This window comes from Aphelocoma coerulescens, chromosome 3 (assembly GCF_041296385.1).
Source record: "Aphelocoma coerulescens isolate FSJ_1873_10779 chromosome 3, UR_Acoe_1.0, whole genome shotgun sequence".
In the NCBI taxonomy this organism is placed as follows: Eukaryota; Metazoa; Chordata; class Aves; order Passeriformes; family Corvidae; genus Aphelocoma; species Aphelocoma coerulescens.
Genome location: NC_091016.1, coordinates 34,465,365 through 34,486,007, shown reverse-complemented (window position 1 = coordinate 34,486,007; position 20,643 = coordinate 34,465,365). Strand labels below are relative to the sequence as shown.

Below are 20,643 nucleotides of genomic sequence, written 5' to 3'. Positions count from 1 at the left end.
TGCAGGAGGGAGGGGCAACCCCTGGGTGAGGGGTAAATGGGTGGAACAACTTGATGAGCTGAAGATAGAAGAAGGAAAAATGATGACTTCTCCTTGACTCTTTAGGAGAGAACCCGCCAGTTAGTGGAGAGTGGAAGGTATGACACGAAGGATGATTTCACAGTGGTTATGCAGCCATTTATGACTAATATGGAAATGCCAAAAACACAGGTAAAACAAGAAAACCACACCTACATTAAATCCTGGTGCAATGCCTTTGACTTGTCAAAACTTTAGCTGTAAATGTAGCCAGCAGTTTTCTGACATAGTAATTATTATATTCAGTTACCATCCAAAACTGCAGAAAATGTTTATGGAATAGTGGAGATAATGGGCAACAGGAATACAGACCTTGATTTGGGGCACTGCACTTGGACAACCATGAAGTAGATATTGCAGTTCAAAGTCTTCATGAGGAAGCACTTGCTCTATGTTCCCTACACATCAACTCCTTTCCAGTACTTTGGTAAATGACATTTGGTATGAAAACCCACGTTTCAAAACACTGTAATATGTAAATCTCAAGGGAAATAAAGAACACAGTTGATATCTGTGCCCATGTATTTCTGTACTCAGAGTCACAATGGTCTGTATTCCTTATTACTTTGGGAGTACTATATTAAAGAGTTTTAAAAGGCTTCTTCATTCTGAGTTACTAACTTTCTCTGGCCTGGTTTAATTCTGTTTGCCTCAGAGGCCTTTGCAGATACTTTGGTTAGGAGCCAGCTGGGTTATCTCACTGGAAGAGAGAAGACATAATGCACAGCTTGTTGCATGTTTGCTGCCTCTGTGACAGCACCTATCTTGTTTTCTAGGAGGGGTCACCAGATTCTTCATATTTTGCCCCAGATTGCTTCCACTTCAGCCAAAAGGCTCATTCCCAGGCTGCACGTGCTTTGTGGAACAACATGGTAAGGTTTTCAAAGGTTATGTTGGTCCCTCCTTGTTCACTTCATCCTGGCCTTGGCAGCAAAAAAACCCCAGGGAGCTACTAGGTAGCTAGCCATATCTCTTGGAATAGTGTTCATGAAGGAAAAGAGTGATCACATGGAGAAAGGTCACCTGAATAATATTAAACCAGTTATATCACACTAGTAAATCTTGGGGTATGTTAAGGCTGGGTGTGTTCAGGCTCTGTCCCTCAGGAAGATGATGCCTGCCAGGCACATTGATCAGCAGGCCCCATTCAAGGTGCATGGGAATTAGCCTCTTCAGCACACAAAGAAACAGTGCATGGAGGCAGCTGCCAGCACTGGTGCAGTGCCCTGCAGTTGTCTCGTTTCCAGTGACTGGCAGCGCAGCATCACCCACTGCTCTCTGGTACTCATCTGCTTTTCCTCTGTGCACTCCCCTTTTTCCCCCAGCTGGAGCCTGTAGGGGAGAAGACAGATAGTCAGTCCATAGAAGATGAGATTGTTCTCAAATGTCCCTCTGAGGTAAGTTACAAGGATGTCTGTGTTTATGTGGAGGTGCTGGGGGTGGCTGGGAGTCTGTGTGAGTCTTTTTCCAGTGCCTGTAGCTCTGTCTCTGTGAGGGTGATCTGCTCTTCCCCACATGGTTTGCGCCACTGCCACCAAGAGCAGTATGAACACTCACCCAGGAGATGACGGAGGGCAAGCAGGAGTAAACTTCCTCACGGTCACACATCACAGCTGGCCAAAACACAAGGGCAGGATGGTTTGGCCTACCTAATCAAATCATCCAGTACCCACACTGATTGACAGAGCTTCGGGGGGGGGGGGGGGGGAAACAGCAATGATGGCACTACTCAGCATAAATCTGCAGGAGTTACTGGGAATACCTTGCAGTGGGGCCACAAGCTTCTTGTGAGCCACACACAGCTGGGTCCTGAGGGGTATTCTCTAACTTCTGTTATAAAAATATAGCCCAGATTTACATTGTTGTTATACAGATTTCAAAAAGGCCTTTTATTTTTTTTTTTTAATCCCTGGGTTTTATTTGCATCAAGCTGCTAATCATCTACAGACATCTGAGAACGGAAGTTTGGAGAATGGAAATCTCCACGTGTCCCTCTGATGCTTTGCATTGATTCAGATTGCTTTGTTTTGTAGGCTCAGCCGTTCCTGAGGACATATAAGAACAGTAATTACACATACCCTAACCAAACTCCAGTAAGTGTCAACATCACCATCCCGCTGTTACTCTGCTGCATCTATTCCTGTGTGGTAGCCAAATGAGTTATGTTCTGCAGCACAGGGGAAATCAGTCTTTGGCCAAAGGGGCTTGGGAGGCTGAGTGTGTGGCACAGAGCGGGGACATACTCCCTGAGTTAGACAAAATGCCTCTGGAAACACCTGTAAGAACACGTGCTCAGACAGCACTGTTGCCAGTACAGGATGCTGTGCTGCTCTGAGCAGTTCTGAATATGACTATTGAATTGAGCAACCTGTCTAGTTAATTACATGCTAAAGAGACTCTGGTTTATCCACCTGGCCTCTGCTGGGAAGATCCTAGTTACTACTGACTGGATTTGCTAGCCAAATGCTATTCAGCTTTCTTTTTCTCTTTAGAATTACGGAAGCCAGCTGCCATGCGAGGACAGGTCTCCATCCTCCCCTCCTGCAACTTCAGGTAATCTTGCCTGTTTTATGTTAAGAAGTTGCATTACCTTCAGCCGTCCTTCAAGATGAATGTTAATTTTTGCTGAAATGACTGCTGGACTGTGAAAAACACTGCTCAGAAAGGATGTCATGTTTTTCAGCAGATGCTTAAAAGATGCAATGCCATATTGTCACGCAAGGTAGCATTCTGACTAAGTAGCTTCACTGAACTCACTGCCAGTGGAGAACTTCAAAATAATTTGTGATAAAATCCAAATTCGAGTGCTGACATAGCTTATAAGCTATTCTACCTAAATTTCATGGAGAGAAACTGGAAGTACAGCTTAATTCATGTTCATCTGGAATTTTGCAATATTTGGTTTTTCAAATAACTTCATGTTGTCTTCGCCTTAGTCTTTTTATATCTTCAATGTGCTGCTCCTGCTTTGTGTAATTCTGCATTGTTTTACCTTCACTTTGGTGCTGGATATTGTTTGCCACTTATTGTTATTTGCTCCTTGCTCTTATATCTGTTCAGTAGCAACATTAACCATTGAAATACTGAATAATATGCGTATGTTGGTGCTACAATCACAGGGGATGAGCTGGAAAGAACTTACGATTTATCACTTGGATATTGCAAAAACAATGTGACAGAGCATCACAATGTGCAATGCCATATTTCACACACACAGTAGAGAAAAAAAATAGCTATTTCCTAACCAGGTTCAACTGAATCTTTTTCCTTTGCAGTGCATTCCCTAAAGCCAGCTGATGTGAAAATTGTAGCAGCCCTTGGGGATTCTTTGACGGTAAGAAGACGGTGTTTTTGCTGTTCTCTTGGTAAAGCTACAAACATGTGCGCGCTCCGGTGGAGGGGAAATAGCTCTTGTACCCAGAAGCAAAGATCTGTTCATTCATGGATGATAATAGATAGACCTAGCAGCCAGATCCAGAAAGAAGGTGTCAGTCTTCCAGCACTCCGTTCCCCTGACACACATATTCATGTGCTTTTGAACTCGGGCAAAAACACAGGCAAATCCTTTAAAGAGGTGCCTAAGTAGTTTGCTGAATTGGAGCCAGAAGAGATCAGATGCTGTTGAAATGAATGGGATGTAGCACAAGGTGTAGGTTACTGTGCTTTTCAAAGTTTTTTTCTGAATAGGAATGGACTGATGAGCCTGTTCTTCAGCCTTGGTTCTTTCAGGAGCAGAATGCAACTACTTTGTGGTGTTGGATAATAGCATTTTAATCATTTTAGCATTAATGAGATAAGGAAGTATGGCATGAGAGCCCTGTGACTCAGTGCATTTCAGAAGATATTTAGTCATTTTATTGTGCCTGTTTTAACTACTAACTGATTTCTTGATCACAATATAGTTCTTGCTGCTGATGGTTATCTTCAGTAGCCAAGAAGGAATATATCTCAAAATCCAGACATCCTCTATTCCAGTTATTTCTGCCTAATGTTTTCATACTGGTCAAAGACTGAAATTCTACAGCCAGGTCAAAGGAAACACTGGACAGAAAGATGTAATTGGAACATAGGTTTCACTGAATCTGAGCCTTAACAACAAAGACATTGTGTACACAAACCATGAACCTTTACAATGCTCTGGCAGACGTTGCTACAACTTCTACACATAGGAGGCTACTGAAACAAATAGAAGCATTTTGAGCAGTATTAACAAATGAAAGATATTCTGTATATGGTTGTGGTTGCTGTATTGTAATATCTAGGGCCCTGCAGGTGCTTCTGCTTCTAAGTATAGTCTGTAGGAACTAGGAATAAAATCTGCTTTCATAGAACATGCAGTGGTTTATCGCTGTCTCAGAGCTGCACGTGGCCTAGTTATTCTGAACACCAATCTTCTGTTATTTCAATAAAGTTTATACATAGGAGAAAATGTAGTATTTTGGTTTAATCTAAGGTAGCAGCAGATAGGCTGCCTGGTCTTGTGCTGTACTGAAGTACTAACCTGCACCTAGATTCAGAATGAAACTATACAATCACAGCTGGCAGGAACTCTGCTTCTGAATTCTGGAGGTTTTAGGAGGGATGTAGTTGCTTGTACGTGTAGAGGAGTAGCTTGCCTCTTTCTTCAGGGTAAGTGTAGAGAGTGCTTCCTCCTGGCTCCAGTTCTGCTATAAGTCTTTCCATATTTAGCACAATGGTTTTCAAACTGGTATGTATAGATGTATTATGGTGCTTCTTTCTGATACATGTTTATTTTCTCTGCTGAGTTCATACAGTGCTTCATATAATTAGCCAGAAAGTTTGATGTGTTTGATTGAGATGTTTTCATCACTGTTGAGTAATGCAACCATAAAAAAGTTATCTATCTCATCTAGACCCACGTCTTTGTTCCACAGCTCCATCATACACTTTGTGTGTCATATATACAGTATGATGCTTGTAAATAATTATGAAAGGTATTGTTGTGTTCTTCAGGAGAAAGGTTTGGGAAAAGTCAGATGCCTTTTAAGGCTTTGGAAGACATCCATTCAATTCAAAAGTAAACAAAACAACTATGTAATTTTATTTAAATTAGTAAATTGTATTTGTTTATGTATTGGTGTTACAAGTTACTATTGCATTAGTAATTGTGCTTTAATTTCATTTGGTTATTGAAAAATAATGTCCAGGCTGGTTCAGGAATTGCCTCAGACACCCTCCAGGATGTGACCACTCAATACCGGGGACTGTCTTGGAGGTAAGTCTTCAGCCAAGGTGATGAAGAGATGTGTTTGGGGTCTTACAGCTGTCAGAAAGTTGAAAGAAAAGTTACTTCTCAGGCTAGCATTTCTTGAAGGTGTATCATGATCCAGGATTTGTCATAAGGGTAGCTTAACAGAAAGCATTTTCAGCAGTGGATTTTAAGCAAGCTTTTTGATCTCTCGTGCTTTCATTTTTGGCTGCCTGCAACAGTTTGTATTTTTATGTTGGGATGTCAGGTTGGAAAGCTACAAAACTGGAGAGGAATCACTGGAACAAATAAGTCAGAATTGGTTGGTTTTGGGACTTCTTCTCAGAGTTCTCTATTTCTGAACTTTTTGTAGTGTCATGGAAGATTGTTTGGCCAGAGAACTTTTGCCACATATAGCAACACACAGTCATAAAAGACTAAACTGTTTTGCTGTTGTGATATAGCTCTATTGATATTGACTGAAGCAGTTCTGTGCTGTACTAATACCTCTGTGTATGCTGGAGTGTGGCCTCAGTATGTCCTGTCAACACAAAATCTGGAGAAATATATCCCTGTGCAGAAAGCAGGAGAAGAGAGTGAGGAGCCGCTGCTGAACCTCTCTTGTCACTCAAGGGCTGTCTGTGTTTGGTGTTGCCTTAGAGTGGCTTCATGAGGCTGGAGTGGGCCTCAAAGTTGACCTTCTAATCTGCAATACTTAAGGCTTGATCATTTGAGTATGAAGCTATGTCAGGCATTTTTCTGCCACTTGATAAATGATTGACTATTGATCCTGTACATCTGCAAGAGCATTAAGTCTTTCTGACAGGCATCTTCACCACTGAAACCTCACCTGTTCTCCCCAACAGCACTTCCATTTCTGTCCTCTCCATGGATTCTGACCAATAGTTACTAAATTAATAACCCTTTGCTCTTCCCCATGATGTATGGCAAGTTTTCACTTTGTTTATTGTGTATGTCCAGATAAGAGATGAGTGACTGGGATTTTTCTTTCTCATTTTAGTATTGGAGGAGATGAGTCGTTGGAGAATGTGACAACTCTACCTAGTAAGTAAATGCTTTGCTAGATATAAATGGCAAGATTGAGGAGATGCAGTGGACTCATTTCTGGTGGATTTCTAGAGAGCTTTTAAGTATCTCAAAGCTGGTTTAGTGTAATTAACAAGAACTGCCTTTAAAAGAAACAGTATCCTACGATTAAAAAATAAAAAGTTGCCTTCATCAATGAAGCTGAGAACCTGATAGAAATTCCCTTACTTTCTTTTCCCTCTTCCTTTTCAACTCTTTGTTGAGTATTATTTGAATTTCTAAATGACCTTGTTATGTCCGTGCTCATGATGTACTTAATATTTGCTTTTAATAAATATTCCATCACAATTATTTCCAAAAGAAATATTTGCATAGAGTAGGCCTCTTTGGTAAATAAAGCTGCCTACTCATACATGTAGGCTGAAGGGAATAATTTTAACTTCCTCTTCATTGAAACCTGCAACTTTTCATATCTCAGTCTATTGTTAATGTAAAGCCTCTTGAGTTTCAGTTTGGATCAGCTGCAATAATAAACTTCCATTCAAAGAGGGCAGTAAACTGTTCTTTTGTGTGTTGACCATTATTTTAAGCAGAATGTAACAGGAATATAATTAGAACAAGCAATTAATTGATTCATTGAGTCCTATTACATTTGCTAAAGCCCTCATTAGACGTGATTAAACTCAGTCTTTGAGATTAGAGTAGATTTTATAGTTTGCAATGTGGCCATGTTCACTCTCAGCTGTAAATTACTGTCAACTTCCTTTTGGAAACTACTGTGGAGAACATGGTGGGACTTCATGCATATAAGGCTTTGTTCTTCACATTTGTCAGTAGCACGAGATTTTGCACAACAGTGAAGAAGACCCAGATCCTTTAGCTGAAAACCAGCTCCTGCTGGGCTGAAGGACCCTTTGCACTCACTTCACAAAGTCAGCATCGTATGTCTGAAAATTTTATTTTAGGCTTTAACCACTACAACATGAGAGAGAGCTGCACACAGTAGTCCTCAATTCTACTCATCTTATCTGCTGGTGCCAGTGCAGGGCACTGCAAGCACACTGCTGTCTGAGTCACTGCCAGCTGGTGACCCCCTCCGAACTGCTTGGTGAATCCATCTAGCAGCAGCAGCTGTGCTGTCAGAGAGAAAACTATGGCAGTGCTGGTGTGTGCTAGTCCCTGGAGGCAGGGAGCAGCTGGAGTCTCTTTGCCTTCATTGCCACCTTTGTTTTTCAGACATCCTTCGAAATTTCAATGTTAACATCATGGGCTACTCTACTGGTACCGGGAGTGAGAATGATTCCAATGCATTCCTTAACCAGGCAGTTCCTGGAGCACAGGCTGAGTATGTAGCTTTTTGTTTTACATTTTTAGGTGATGGATGCTTCAACTAATTGCCTTTCAACTGTCTCATGTGCTGTCACAACTTGCTCTGAAGAGCAAGCAAAACCAGTTGAGTTAGAGTTGAAAATTGGCTCAAAAGATGTTAAATGTATGGGTTTATTTCATAGCTGAACTTTCAAATGAAACTAACAATCCTGGTTATGAAATCCACAAACAAGAAACTGGTAGGCTCTCTTTGGAGGTTTCTACCCTTCCTGTTCAATATCTATTCATTAATCTATTTATTGGTCAATAAATCTCTGAGAACATGAATGTTTGTAGAAATTGAACATGCAATGAATTGATAAAGAGAAACTAGGAGTGAAATAGGATGAAATCTTACATAATTATGGCCTCAGGTTTTTTGGATAAGCAAGAAGGAGAGGACAAGAAAGAGGCAGGGAAAAAAACAGTCTGGAAGTTTAAGAAAAGAGAATTATTAATGGTCATACATGGGTTTTGGTGCATTGCAGACCTGGTGCAGTTGCAGCCCGTTCTGCCAATATAATAGGGATTGTAATGTCTTGCAGTCATCTGAATTTGGCTCTTTGCTTTTAGTCACACCTGGGAAGCTCCATGAGTTGAGCTTTGGTATATTGCTTATCGTAGAAATCCCTGGATACTTATTCAAAGTCAGTGCTGTTTAATTAACAAAACAGATGGCTGCTTGAATTCAGTCATAGTTTGGGCACAGAATCTGGCAGACCATGCCTGGATTTGACATTGTGAATTGATATTACCCAGACCTTAATTTGTTTGTTTAAAGAAAAATTCGTCTTGCTTTCTGAAGGAGCCTTGGAAGTGAAGTTCTGAAGCCAAGAGAGCTGTTTGCGTTTGCTGTAGCTAAGCAAAGATTATTAGAATTTATCAGGTTTTTTTATTGCTCCCCTTTAGGCCTTGAGTAACTTCTGAGTCATTCTGGTAATCTCAGTAAATACATGTATTTCATGACAGAAATAGGGTACTAGGTCCCCTGCTATATCCTACAGCCCCCCCAGAACTGAGAGAAGGCCTTTTTTTACCTGGTGATGACCGAACGTATCTGTGTATGTCAGTGAAATGTGCATCAGCCATTAATGAGACTTTATTAACATACTGTATCCAGCATACATCCAGATTACCTCCAGCTTTTGCTTGTTGCATGAAAGAACGAGATAGGTGCCTGTCTTGCATTCTTTATTGGCTAAATCCCTAAAAAGTCTTTTTGGTTTGGTGGGAGGACTTGAAACAGGATACACAACCTCTAAGTCACCATTATGACTTAAGGCAACTTGTATCAGCAGCAACCCAGGCATTGCTATTAAATAGCTATTTGTTAGCTGTTTGAAATGAGTTGATCCATGCCAGTCTAATGAATATTGCTTTCTTCATCTACACCAATTAGTTTTCTCTCTTCCCCTGCAAGTGACTGGATGGATAAACATGATGAAATCGAGCTATCTTTGTTTTGTAACCATGTTTTGTAAACATTCAGCAAGGAGACACAGACAACAATCGTGCCAGATTTCTGCTTGTCTTCTGATGTTTCTCTGTCTCATAATTGTCTGCAGAAAGTTGTGCAAAAGTAAAGTCCTGTAAACTACTAGCCCTGAGCTCTGAGATACTCCTTTTGGGGTTCTGTTCTATAACGTTTTGGCTCTTGATGTACCTGAGAAGATTAATTCATCTACTAGAATGTATTGCAACATAAGGAAACTTTTCTCCTGCTTTAGGTATTTGACCCGGGAATGATGATACAATCCAGCATTTATTCTCTGTCAGCCAAAACCATCCATTTTCCGGTGATTCACAGGGCACAAAAAGTCCACCAGCTAATGCTGGTATTTAAGAATTGTTACCTGGCCTGTCTTGCTTTATGGTGCTAATCTGGAAAGTGCTTTCCAGAGGTGCTGGGACATTTCTGAAATCAGATAATTTTGCAGCCTTACCAGTTTATGGAAACCAGGCATAAGAAATGGCATGGCTGCTTTGAATAGCTCTTTATTGAACTAAATGAAAATGTAGTAATGCAGGTCTCATTCAGCAAAAAAGCCTATCTGCATTCATTAATTACGTGATAGAGTTAAGTATCTTAAGTACTTAAGCTTAAGTACATGATAGAGTTAAGGAAAGATCTGAATAATGTTGCTGAAGCAGAACCTGGCTGAGGGCTCTGATTTCATGTGAAAAAAAAAAGGAGGTTAAGAATTTAAGAGAGGAGAAAACAGGTGACAGGAACTGTGAATGTCTGTATATCCCTTTAGCAAACTTTTTCCATTGGTCAAGATCTAAATTTGGTTGAAACTGCAATTCAAGGATGGATGATTGCTGGCACTACTTCATTCAAGATGTAATTGGATCTTGCTGACTGCATTGGCTCAGGATGCACCAGCACCTCACTGACTGCATGAGAAATCAAATATGTTGTGGACTGTCAGATCAATAAGTGGTGTTTTCTTCTGTGTCAATATTGAAGTCAATGCCCTAGCTTAGGGGTTTCCACAGTAAGAACAGAAGGAAAGTGTGACTGCTTGTGATAGCTTTGGGATATAAATAAGTAGGTTATGGCATTGGACAAGGGTAATGGTGATAGGAACTACTACATGCCCGCAGTGTCTGTGTCACAAGTAGATGTATGACAGGGCTCATTCCTTAGTAGATGCTCGCATGCCAGTGTTAGATCAGTATTCAGCTGGACAAGGGTGGTGAGAGGCCTCTCTTTTTCCTACAGTAAACAAAGCATTGCAAAGGAGAGCTAAACTCTGGTTGCCATACAAAACAAGTGTCAGCTGATATGCTCCCAGAAATGATAGACAGCTGGTGTATTTAACAAGAGCCTGGAGGGAGATGCAGCTCATTCCAAACCACAGACCTGCCTGGAAGGTCAGTGATTTCTGACCCCATTCTCTTCTCCTCTCTGTGCATATTTGAAGACCAACGTGTCAGGGCAGTTAAACAAAGCTGAAGCATTCAGCCTAGGTAACTCAAAACTCATTGCACTTTAGTTATCTATCTATCTATCTATCTATCTATCTATCTATCTATCTAATCTATTGATATATATGTGTGTGTACAGAAAAAAGAGAAAGAGTACTCACCTGGCTATTGGAAAACAGCAAGGCTGTCAACTTGTCTGAGTAATTTTGAAGGGTTTTTTGATTTTTAATTACCCTGGAAATGTTGTGTGCACAGAGCTGTTTCACATAGTTACGTACTGATTCTGGGTGCAGGCTACAAAAATGAGGACGGTGTGCACAGTGAACTCTGAAACGTAAATTTTTCAGGGGCATGTTGCTCAAGAGGTCAGCTAAATATTGGCACTGGGGATTCCCTTGTTTTAGTCTACAAAGAATAGGCTGATAGCAGCCTAGCTCTGCAGAGGCTCTCTGTAACAACTGTTGCCATGTCTGGCCTTTCAGCTGTTTGAGGTGCTAAGCACTGTAATAGGAGCTGAACTTATGGTTCCAGATTGATTACTGAACTTGAGTAAAATCTGTATTCAAGTTTGATTTTATGTTGATTTTATCACCAAGATGTGAACCTGTAATTTGATCACAGCAACATGAGTATTGTAATGTGTCCTCACTCAACCCTTCCAAGATCTGATAACTTGACTTAAGATGTCTGAAGTGTGGTAATGTTGATCTCTCAATACAGGAGTTTCTTTCCCTCACTAGTTCTCCTTCTTTCCAGGCACTTGCCAGCCCAAGCAAGAAATCTCGTGACACTTATGAAAACTGATCAGGTAAGTTGTCTGAGACTCCTTTAAACATACAAGCATGAATATAAATAGGTGTTGCTTGACACAACAGATGCACCTGCAATGACCCCACATGCATATCACAAAGTTAAAGAAATTCAGAGTTGTTGTTTTCTTCTTTATTGCACAGAGAATTGACTTCAATGCCGACTGGAAGCTCATAACAGTGCACATTGGAGCCAACGATCTGTGCAACTATTGCAAAGACCCTGTGAGTAGTGGAACTGGTTATCTGAAATGGGAGTGTCCATGTAGAAACACCTCGAGGGAAACCTATGGATTCATAAAGGCTTCACAGAGATAACATGAGTTATATATGGGTTGCTCTATGTTTTGACAGGAGTTGTTGCTGGCAGTACCCTGATATAAAAAGTTACCAGCAACAGAGTAGGATGGTTTTGTTTTCTCTGGCTTACTCCAGGATAAGAACCACTGCTTTGGCTACTGTCTTTTGATCATAAGCAAAAAATGGAAGGGAAGAAATGCCTCACTCCTCTGATGTGGTAACTGCTCTGCTGCTAGCTTGGCCTCTTTAGACATCCAAGAATGGTAGTGGTAGTTCAAAGCAGTGCAACCCTACAATTGCCATCAGCCCATAATTCACAGTGTAGGGAGGTGCTAGGAACAGGTGAGGTGGATGTACGAGGGGAGTTGCTGCAGTGCTCAGTCATATTTGGATGTTGTGCTTCTCTGGATTGCAGAGAGGCCTTTAGGGCTGCCATAAGGAGATCATGGGAGTTGAGTGGGCAGGCGGCAGGGAGAGGCCACCTTTCACTGCCAGCTCTCACTCTCTTGCCTTTAATATGCTAACTTCTTGTGAGCATTTTCAATTCTCCTGCAACCCCTTGTGCTTGAGAAATGTGCTGCTTCTGCAGGAGCCTTGCTAGGCATCTTTGCTGCTGCTGCCAAGTTTTATAGCCTTATTTATAGCTATGACCTTGACAAGCAATGATTTCCCATAATTTTATGAGAGCTTATCAGCTGGCTGTGAGCATGCTTATGGCTGCTTGGTTTGTGCTGTTCAGCATGCATTCAGATTGGGCTCCTTCCTGCATTTTTATGTGAAGGGCCCAGTGGATTTGGGTTAAATATGCTGCTACTCAACAAGGTTTATTTTAAATCCAAACTTTCACCAAGCCTCCCTATGTTTTAGATTAATTGCTATATTTAAAATCCCTAGTCTCTAGAAAGAAGCAAGAACATTCTACTGACCACAGCATTGTAGGGCAGAAGAGGAAGTGAATTAATGTGATTCTCCAGCCTCCCAACCTAAATTCTTCATGTCTCCATTTGACAGTAATCTCTCCTGTTTCTATCAGGATCACTACTCAGCTGGGAATTACATCAAAAGGATTCAAGAAACTCTTGATATTCTGCACAAGGAGGCAAGTAGTGTGAAATTATCCCAGCATTCTAGCTCACACTGAGACATGCCTGACTGATGCTAGCTCTTCTGTTTGATTTTGTGGGGTTTTTTTTCCATTCTGGTACCAAACATATGCTGTTGACTTCTACAAAAACCATTTTCTTTTGTCTTGTCTATCTGCAGTAGTGAGATGCAGTCTGAAATGACAGATAGTAACATTGAGCTATGGTGTGGGAAAAGAATAGAAAGCTGAGTTGGGGGAGTTTGTTGCTTTTTCATTCTTTTAAATTTTTTTATCCTTCCAGTGGTGGAGAAAGGGAAGCCGTGTGTCAAATGGCTGGACCTTGGGGTAAAATAAATGCACTGTGGGCTGTGTAACCTGTTCCTTCTAAGCTAAAGTCTGACTTGCCTTTCAGGTTCCAAAAGCTCTAGTGAATCTGGTTGATGTGGTGGACATCCTCCCTCTAAGACAGTTATTTGTGGACACTCCAGTTCAGTGCCCCACTTACTTGGCAGAGTAAGGCTTGACTTCCTTTTGTCCCATTTGTGTTTTTATTCCATGCTTTTCTCATAATTTGAGCTGATATTTAAAAGTAGCAGCACAGTCCTATGGACTTCCCATGCAGTGCTGACATCACCCTGCCTGATGGCATTTCCTTCTCTTGGCTTTGACCTAAGTGTGTTCCATATCTAGAACTGTACATGATGTACACCTCAAAGGCTATGGTTGAAGTTACTGATACAGGGTTCTTCAAGATGGGGTTGAAGTGCACAAACATTTGAATTTGCAGGCCTTTTTGTGGGAACATGGTGTATTTCCAGAGTAAACAGGCTTCTCCTGTTTCAGAGGCTTTAGTGCAGTTGGTAATTTGCATTCTTTGCTGACCTTTCAGACAGAGATAAATTCTCTGTCTTGGGAATGCAAAAGGAATTGTTGATTGGAACAGTATCAGCTCAGAGGTAAATCGGGCAGTACATTTCAAAGACCTGTTTTCTAGTTCCCGGGGGGTCTGGTGTCAGACCTCTGTCAGTCTGCAGGGCCTTTGGATGCCAGGGTGTAATTAATAAAACAAACTGCCCTCTGTGCAGTGTGCACTATTTTGATATATCTGCGTGTGAAACCAAAATTCCTTAGAGTAGTATCATTCATGTGAGGCAGAAAATAAGACTAAGTAGCAAGGACAATAAGATGTTTTCACAGAAACATGACTGGAACCACAGGCAACATTATGCTCTGCAGTACCTTCTGCACAGCTGTGAGTTTTGAAAGGATCAAGAAGTAATGTCATGACGGCAGTGGGTGGCAAAGGGTGGCTTCTGCATTACCAGAGATTTAACTCTCTCTATTCCTGTTCTCTCCTCTAACCTCCCCCACAGTTATCTGTGTAGCTGTGTTCTCACAGGAGAAGAGAACTCAGAAAATTTAACGATGGTGAGGGATGCCACCAAAGCTTACCAGGTATGACTATCAAGAGTGGTACAGTTATTTTATTTCCAGTGGAGGTGAGCTCTTGATTACCAAGCATAAATCATATTAGTATTTCATCCAAATTATGAACTCGGCAGGAGGTCATTTGCTGCTGTCCAAACCTATCATGTGACCAAAACTAGCAGCAGAGGTCTTCAGAAAAACTATGTATGTTTCCTAGTAGAGGTTTATCGGTGGGAGTTTAGTCACCAAAATCCTGTCCCTGACAAACAGTTTCAGTGTTCCAGCCTTCTCAGCCCCTTTGCAACATCTCAGCCCTCCTTTGGCAATGTCTATGGCTATTTAAGTTCACAAGTAAAACTTCCTTTTGATTCCAGGGCTTTCAGAGAACCCAAACAAAGAAAATAGTTATGATGTAGAGATGTTGAGGTATTGCTGGTGGTTTTTTGTTTCTTGCAGCTCGGCATTCAGACACTGATAGAGTCTGGCAGATATGACACTCATGAAAATTTCACAGTGGTCATCCAACCTTTCCTCCAAAATCTCGAGACTTCTCTTGATCAGGTATGATCTAAAGGTGATTTCTGCATTTAAAGGACTAAGGATGGGTCTCTTACCTGTAGAGACCATATGAAAAATAGCTTCACTTTGTTCTGTGCTTTTCTTATGAGAAGTTGCTGCTTTTTGGTATAATACAACAGATTTCTTCAGATAGTGAGAACTTCTTAGTTTTACATGTTCTGTCAATACCAATTACTCTTTTGGAAAATGAGTCAAAACCTGATTTAAGAGGTTTCTTTGTGTATGTTCTTTAAGGTACATAAATATTTTTCTTCCTGAAAATACAACCTGATTAATAAAAGAGTTATTAAGTCGCACTTCTTAAAGCAGCCTAGCTGCATTGCTCAGTGGTGACTATGGTGTTAGCTTCCCTTTATGCCACATAACTCATTTTTCTGTGTCTGACAGAAAGGGAAGTTTACCTGTGATCTCGTGGAAGTAGTTTTATGTAGTTAATATGTATATGTTGATGTATATTTCAGTTCCTTGAATGGCAAGTTCCAGTAAGCTGTAAATCTAGGAAAAGACTCAAACTTTCCCTAAAGCTGAAACTATTTTCATATGTACCTGGAGCTAAGAGCAAATGGGGTAAAATATTGAGCAGGGATTGCTTTGGCATAATTGAACTGGTCTGATTCTGAAAATGTTCCCAATAGCTGGTGAAATTTTGAAAAACCAAGATGCTGCTACAGACAAATTTGGAAAACTGACTGAAAACTTTGCAGGCCTTTTGTCTTGTTTGTTTGTGCATGAAGCTGGTGCCTATGAAAAGTCATCCCCAGGGATTTTGGTACTGAGAGTAGGGAACACAGAAATAAAAACAGAAGCAACAAAATATTTTTGAACCATTTTTTGTAGTCTCACAAGCATTTGTTCAGATTTTAAGAAGTTCAGGATGCTCTTTTTCTTATCTCACACAACATTCAGATGTTCCTGAACTGAAAACTCTGTCTCTAAACATGGCAAAAGGTATGGTGCTAATTTTATTAATAATCCTCTAAAAAGCAAGCCCAACCACACTGAAACAGAACCCGCTCAAGTTTTGAGGAAGAACTTCTCTGACCAAAAGAGTTTCAGTCACGTGTGACCCTAATCTTGGTATTTGTGTGATATTTAAATATTTAAATTTCCAAGATATTTAGATTTCCAAACTCCATTTCCTTCAGACCCTCCAGTGCTGTATTAAAGTACAGCTTTGTTCAGAAAGGAGACTGCTCTGGTGTGCCTGGTCAGCCCGGCTGCTTTCCATCAAACACTCGCTTCTTGATCCTTTCAAAACTCACAGCTGTGCAGAAGGTACTGCAGAGCATAATGTTGCCTGTGGTTCCAGTTCTACTGACAGCTGGAACCAAGGAGAGGAACCCATCCTAACTGCAGAACCTGAAGAGGAGCTGCACCCGTAATTGAAAATGGTGGTTTTGCTGCTTCTGGGTGGATCTGCCCATGGAGGCATATAATCATCTCTAGTTAAGTGTTTCTGGTAGCTCACGGGTCTGCTGAAGTACAGTTTGTATTGCCAGATAACGAGGATCCTTCCTGCAATGGAGCAGGGAGAACAAGTGACATGAATCTCTCTTTACTGGTTGTGATTTGGCCTCAGCAACTCCAGGTTGGAACCGTGGGGATTCTTCTACACCCAGATGTCCTTTGTGCTTTTATTTGTAGGATGGGAATCCAGATGTCTCCTACTTTGCACCTGACTGCTTCCATCCGAGCCAGAAAGGCCATTCTCAACTTGCCAGGGCCCTCTGGAATGCTGTGGTAAGGTGACAGGCTCTGCATATAATGAGATCTTCACCTAGACCTGACTACCATTAAAATGATCTCTGTAATAACCATTGCAATTAAGGCCTGGATAGTGCTGGACCTTGTGTTTGTCTCTCCTTACCTAGTGAAACACCCTCTGGCTTGGCACTTCCCTCTGCCTAGAATCTCTTGGTTCTTGAAGCATGTGGGGTGCTGCAAGTGCACGATCACAGTCATTTTGTGGCTTCATCTGAGCAGCTTCATCTGTCATCTGAGTCTTCTTCATCTGTTTTCATGCAAGGCAGGATAGCATTTTATAAGGATGATGTTTCTATGGGCTGCTATGGGAAACCACCAAATAAAGAATTGTAACTGCATCCGTCAATTTAAAATGGATTACTTAGAAGTTTGTTTTAAATCCATGTGTTCTTAATGTCTCATTAGGAATTAAAGTGGCTTTAATTCAGTTCAGTTTTACTACTTTTGGAAATGAGTTAAGCTCAATGAAAATGAGTCACTAAAGACTGCTTAAGCAAACCCATTTTACTTAGCGTTGCAACGCAGGAGTACCCAGCAGTCAGAGGCAGTATCTTGGATCCTGAATAGTAATTTCCATATACTTTGGGGTAATATTTTAACAGCTGACATGATTGCAAGCAATCATCAAGCAGTACCTCTAATTAGATTTGGTATTATCTTCTACACATAAACAGCCTTTTGTTGGAGATGCCATCATGCATCTTAGCTATAAAAAATTGAGGGACTCTTAACGTCTTTTATGCAAGAGAAGAAAGTTTATGACCTTGCCTTCTGGCGAAGTTCCAAGGTACTTCATGTGCCTGCCAAAATCCTCCAGGAGTTTAAACTGATCCACTGTAGCTTTCCACTTCCCATTTTAAGCTTCTTTCTAGAGCTGCTCTTTTGTTTTGCAGTTGCCATATTCTTTCTGAGAAGTAGATGCCTTTCAGCCTTGGCTGTAAGTCTAGGTCTGTAAATGCAGGCATCTTTATATAGATTTGAAAGGTATATGTATGTTGGAGTTTTTAAAATTAGAATTGTTATGCAAATTTAAGATGAGCTGACATGGTTAAAAAAACAGGTTCTTTTGTCTTTGTTTTGTAGTTACAGCCTGTAGGCCAGAAAGCTAACTCATTTGATTTCTCGGCTGACATCGTCCTTGGCTGTCCAGCTCAGGTAAATATACTCACACTTTGGAAGGTGGCTATCAGGAGGCTGTACTGCTTGTGCTTGCTGCAGAGAGCAGGTGTTTGGTATATGTGGAAGCAGTTTACTTAAAGCTTTGTTCTCTGTTTACCTCTGAGTGAGCAGGTGTTCTCATATACCTGCACTGGTGTCCCGTGGCCATTTTGCTGTGCCGTGAATGCTGATTGACAACATGCTGATTTGCAGTTGTAGCAGAGGTTGTTTTTTGTTGTTTGTGAAGTACAGAGGCAGCTCAAACAGCAAACAACAGAATATGCTGCATTAACTTTCCCATCAGAATCAGTGGGGTTTGGGCACCACAGCAGCTTTGAAAACAGAGAATCTATCTTGAATTAGTGGCAGGTTGGTTTTCCTGGCCTGATCCATAAGAGGGATACTTCAGACTCTTTGGAAGCTGCTTCTGCAATTACAAAACAAGCTGCTGAACTTGCAGTACAGTTGCTAGGTACCAGCACGTGGAAATGACCACTGCAGGCAGCAGTAATTGGCTCCCTTTCTTCAGCAGTTTCAACGAGAAGGCCAAAGAACTGAACAGATCAGGGAGCAGAGTTCTGAGTTCTCTGAATTCTGGAGACAGGCATTCAAGTTATACACGAGGCTTTTGTCCATACTGTGTCCATCCTGTCGGACGAGGAAAATCTGCTGAGTTATTAACCAGCATATTTCAGAAGTCCTCAGATTCACTCAAATTGATCCTACTTCATTTACCCAGCATTCTTTCCAAGCAGCTTAAATTAACTCAGCAACTTCTTCACTGCCAAATAATGTGGATTTTATACTTCTTTCCCTTCCTTCATTCTTACTCAAAGATGTCATTTTTCAGAAGTAGGCAAAGAAAAGTTTTATATGCCTTGAAAAGATGTATATAGATTTTTTTGCAGAAATGGTAAGCCTTTAGTAAGCCTAAGTGCTATGAAAAGCTAATTGATGGAAGTGCCAGTAGCCACAGAAAATTATTTGTTTCGAGGCAAACTTAAGTACAATAAAAGCCTGCCTTCTAATTTTAGTGGTTTTTAAGACTTCCTTATGCAGATACTGGAGTTCCTCTCAATTGAGGTAAGTGGGCCTCCAGGTGAAATTTTGTAGCCTATATGATGTGCGTGTCTTCCTGACTGCATGCTGCATCAGTAGGGGACAAAAATAACGATGAAATTTCTACAGCCTCCCTTGGAGGGAAGAATGATGTTTTCAGTAAGCAATCTTTCACCTCCCTGCTGCTGACACAGAAGATCTGCCCAGTTTTGTCTAGATTTTAATTCAGTGTTTTTTTGAAGGGACTAAACATTTAATAAAGTCTAATTTGGAACATTAGGAGAGGAAAATGTTAAGCTGCAATTGGCATCTGGCATATGTAATTTTTGTGACAAGGTTCTAAACACAAATGTTATGAATTTTAAGGATGGAACATGGTTTCAAAGTCCAGAATCCAATTTTATAGCTTAGGCAATTACTTTCTTGGTTATATGATACCTTGGTATTGCTTGCTATGGTTTGTGCCATGTCCTTATTGCCTAGTTTCTCTTATTTCTCTGATTTTGTTCCCTCTTTCTCCAGAACAGTCCATTCCTGGGAACATACAAGAATAGCAACTACACACCTGTGGAGCCCACTAGAGAGCCAATAGAGGTAACTGTTACACCATTTGCTGCATTTTAGGCAAACTATGCAAAGCTGCATCTTGTCTCTTAACACATCATCCTGGATTTATAGATTACGTAAACTATTACCAGTTTTTGGAAAGAGAATTCTGCCTTGCATCACACTTTTTCCAGTGTAAACAAATGTTTTCCTAAAAGCCAAACAAAATTTATTATATTACTGGTGCATTTGTATCAAAACTGTGACCAGAAGTAAGTAACCTAGAATGCATAATTAATTCAGAGAGCAAGTTCCTCTCGGTATGGAGAAGTTATCTTAGAATCCTGACCCCCAAATAATCTGAGGAAGATTTAGATATCCTGTTCTGGAGGCACTGTTCTTCCTTGCACTCAAGTAATCTTAACCTGTAGAGGGCAGTCACCTTTATATATTGTGTGTGTGACTGTGCAAAGGTGATAGGAATCCCATTTTCAAAGGGACTTAATTTCCACCGTGCTTGAGCAACTATCATGAGGTATGTTAAACAAACTGCAAAAACAAACGTTGTGTGTAGGACTTGAAGAAATGGAGCAGTTATTTGCTTGGCAGTCAAAATGGGCTGGGCTAGTTTGACATACTGGGGGTGCTCATGACTAACCCAATTATCAAAATGTTTGTGTGCCTTGAGGGTCACAAAGAACAGCAGTTGTTGTCTTAGAAAGCCATGGTTTTCAGGATTGAAATGGGATTTTTATCTGTAGAGCTAGAGTTATACTTTTAGTAGGTAACTCTTGGGCTTCCAGTGAATCTGAACAGCAACAGCTTTTGAAGTGATAAAGGAAAGAAGTAGAGAGATGGTAAAGCAGCACTTTCCTCTCTGATCTAAAAATAAGCCTATCTGTCCTTTCTAGCCTCTGCAACCAGACTTTAATGGTTGATAGTGGAGCCTATTTACACCATTTTTTTACAAGAACAGATGAATTTGTTGTGATGTTTTCTAACAGCAGCCATGCTTTCTGAAGACCGCTGGTCCATGTAGTTTTAGTCTGGTAGAACTGTGCAATCACAGAATAACTGAGGTTGGACTCAGGACATCCCTAGCCTGACCTCCTGCTTGTAGCAGGGCTGGCCCTTGGATCAGTGTACACAGCTCTCATTGCTCTTGCAAGGGCTGGCCACTGTAACAACTGTAGTTTTTCCCTTGCTGCCTTCTTGGATAATAATGGTTGCTTGTTACCAAAAAAGCAGCAGGGGACATTCATCAGCTCTCTCTGCTGGTGAGC

The 20,643-nt window shown here is 40.9% G+C and overlaps 1 protein-coding gene across 3 annotated transcripts in view; it reads left to right on the top strand.

The window, feature by feature from the left end:
• PLB1 (phospholipase B1) overlaps window positions 1-20,643 on the top strand; it is a 92,078-nt gene that overhangs the window by 50,196 nt on the left and 21,239 nt on the right. For all 3 annotated transcript variants that reach the window (XM_069009792.1, XM_069009791.1, XM_069009790.1), the window contains 18 exons: window positions 106-210; window positions 855-950; window positions 1,404-1,475; window positions 2,112-2,171; window positions 2,571-2,631; window positions 3,354-3,412; window positions 5,247-5,314; window positions 6,309-6,352; window positions 7,571-7,679; window positions 11,390-11,441; window positions 11,587-11,667; window positions 12,776-12,841; window positions 13,239-13,339; window positions 14,200-14,281; window positions 14,711-14,815; window positions 16,478-16,573; window positions 17,681-17,752; window positions 19,337-19,408. In XM_069009792.1, the coding sequence (XP_068865893.1) occupies window positions 106-210; window positions 855-950; window positions 1,404-1,475; window positions 2,112-2,171; window positions 2,571-2,631; window positions 3,354-3,412; window positions 5,247-5,314; window positions 6,309-6,352; window positions 7,571-7,679; window positions 11,390-11,441; window positions 11,587-11,667; window positions 12,776-12,841; window positions 13,239-13,339; window positions 14,200-14,281; window positions 14,711-14,815; window positions 16,478-16,573; window positions 17,681-17,752; window positions 19,337-19,408 (1,401 nt within the window). The remainder of the gene's footprint in view (window positions 1-105; window positions 211-854; window positions 951-1,403; window positions 1,476-2,111; window positions 2,172-2,570; window positions 2,632-3,353; window positions 3,413-5,246; window positions 5,315-6,308; window positions 6,353-7,570; window positions 7,680-11,389; window positions 11,442-11,586; window positions 11,668-12,775; window positions 12,842-13,238; window positions 13,340-14,199; window positions 14,282-14,710; window positions 14,816-16,477; window positions 16,574-17,680; window positions 17,753-19,336; window positions 19,409-20,643) is intronic.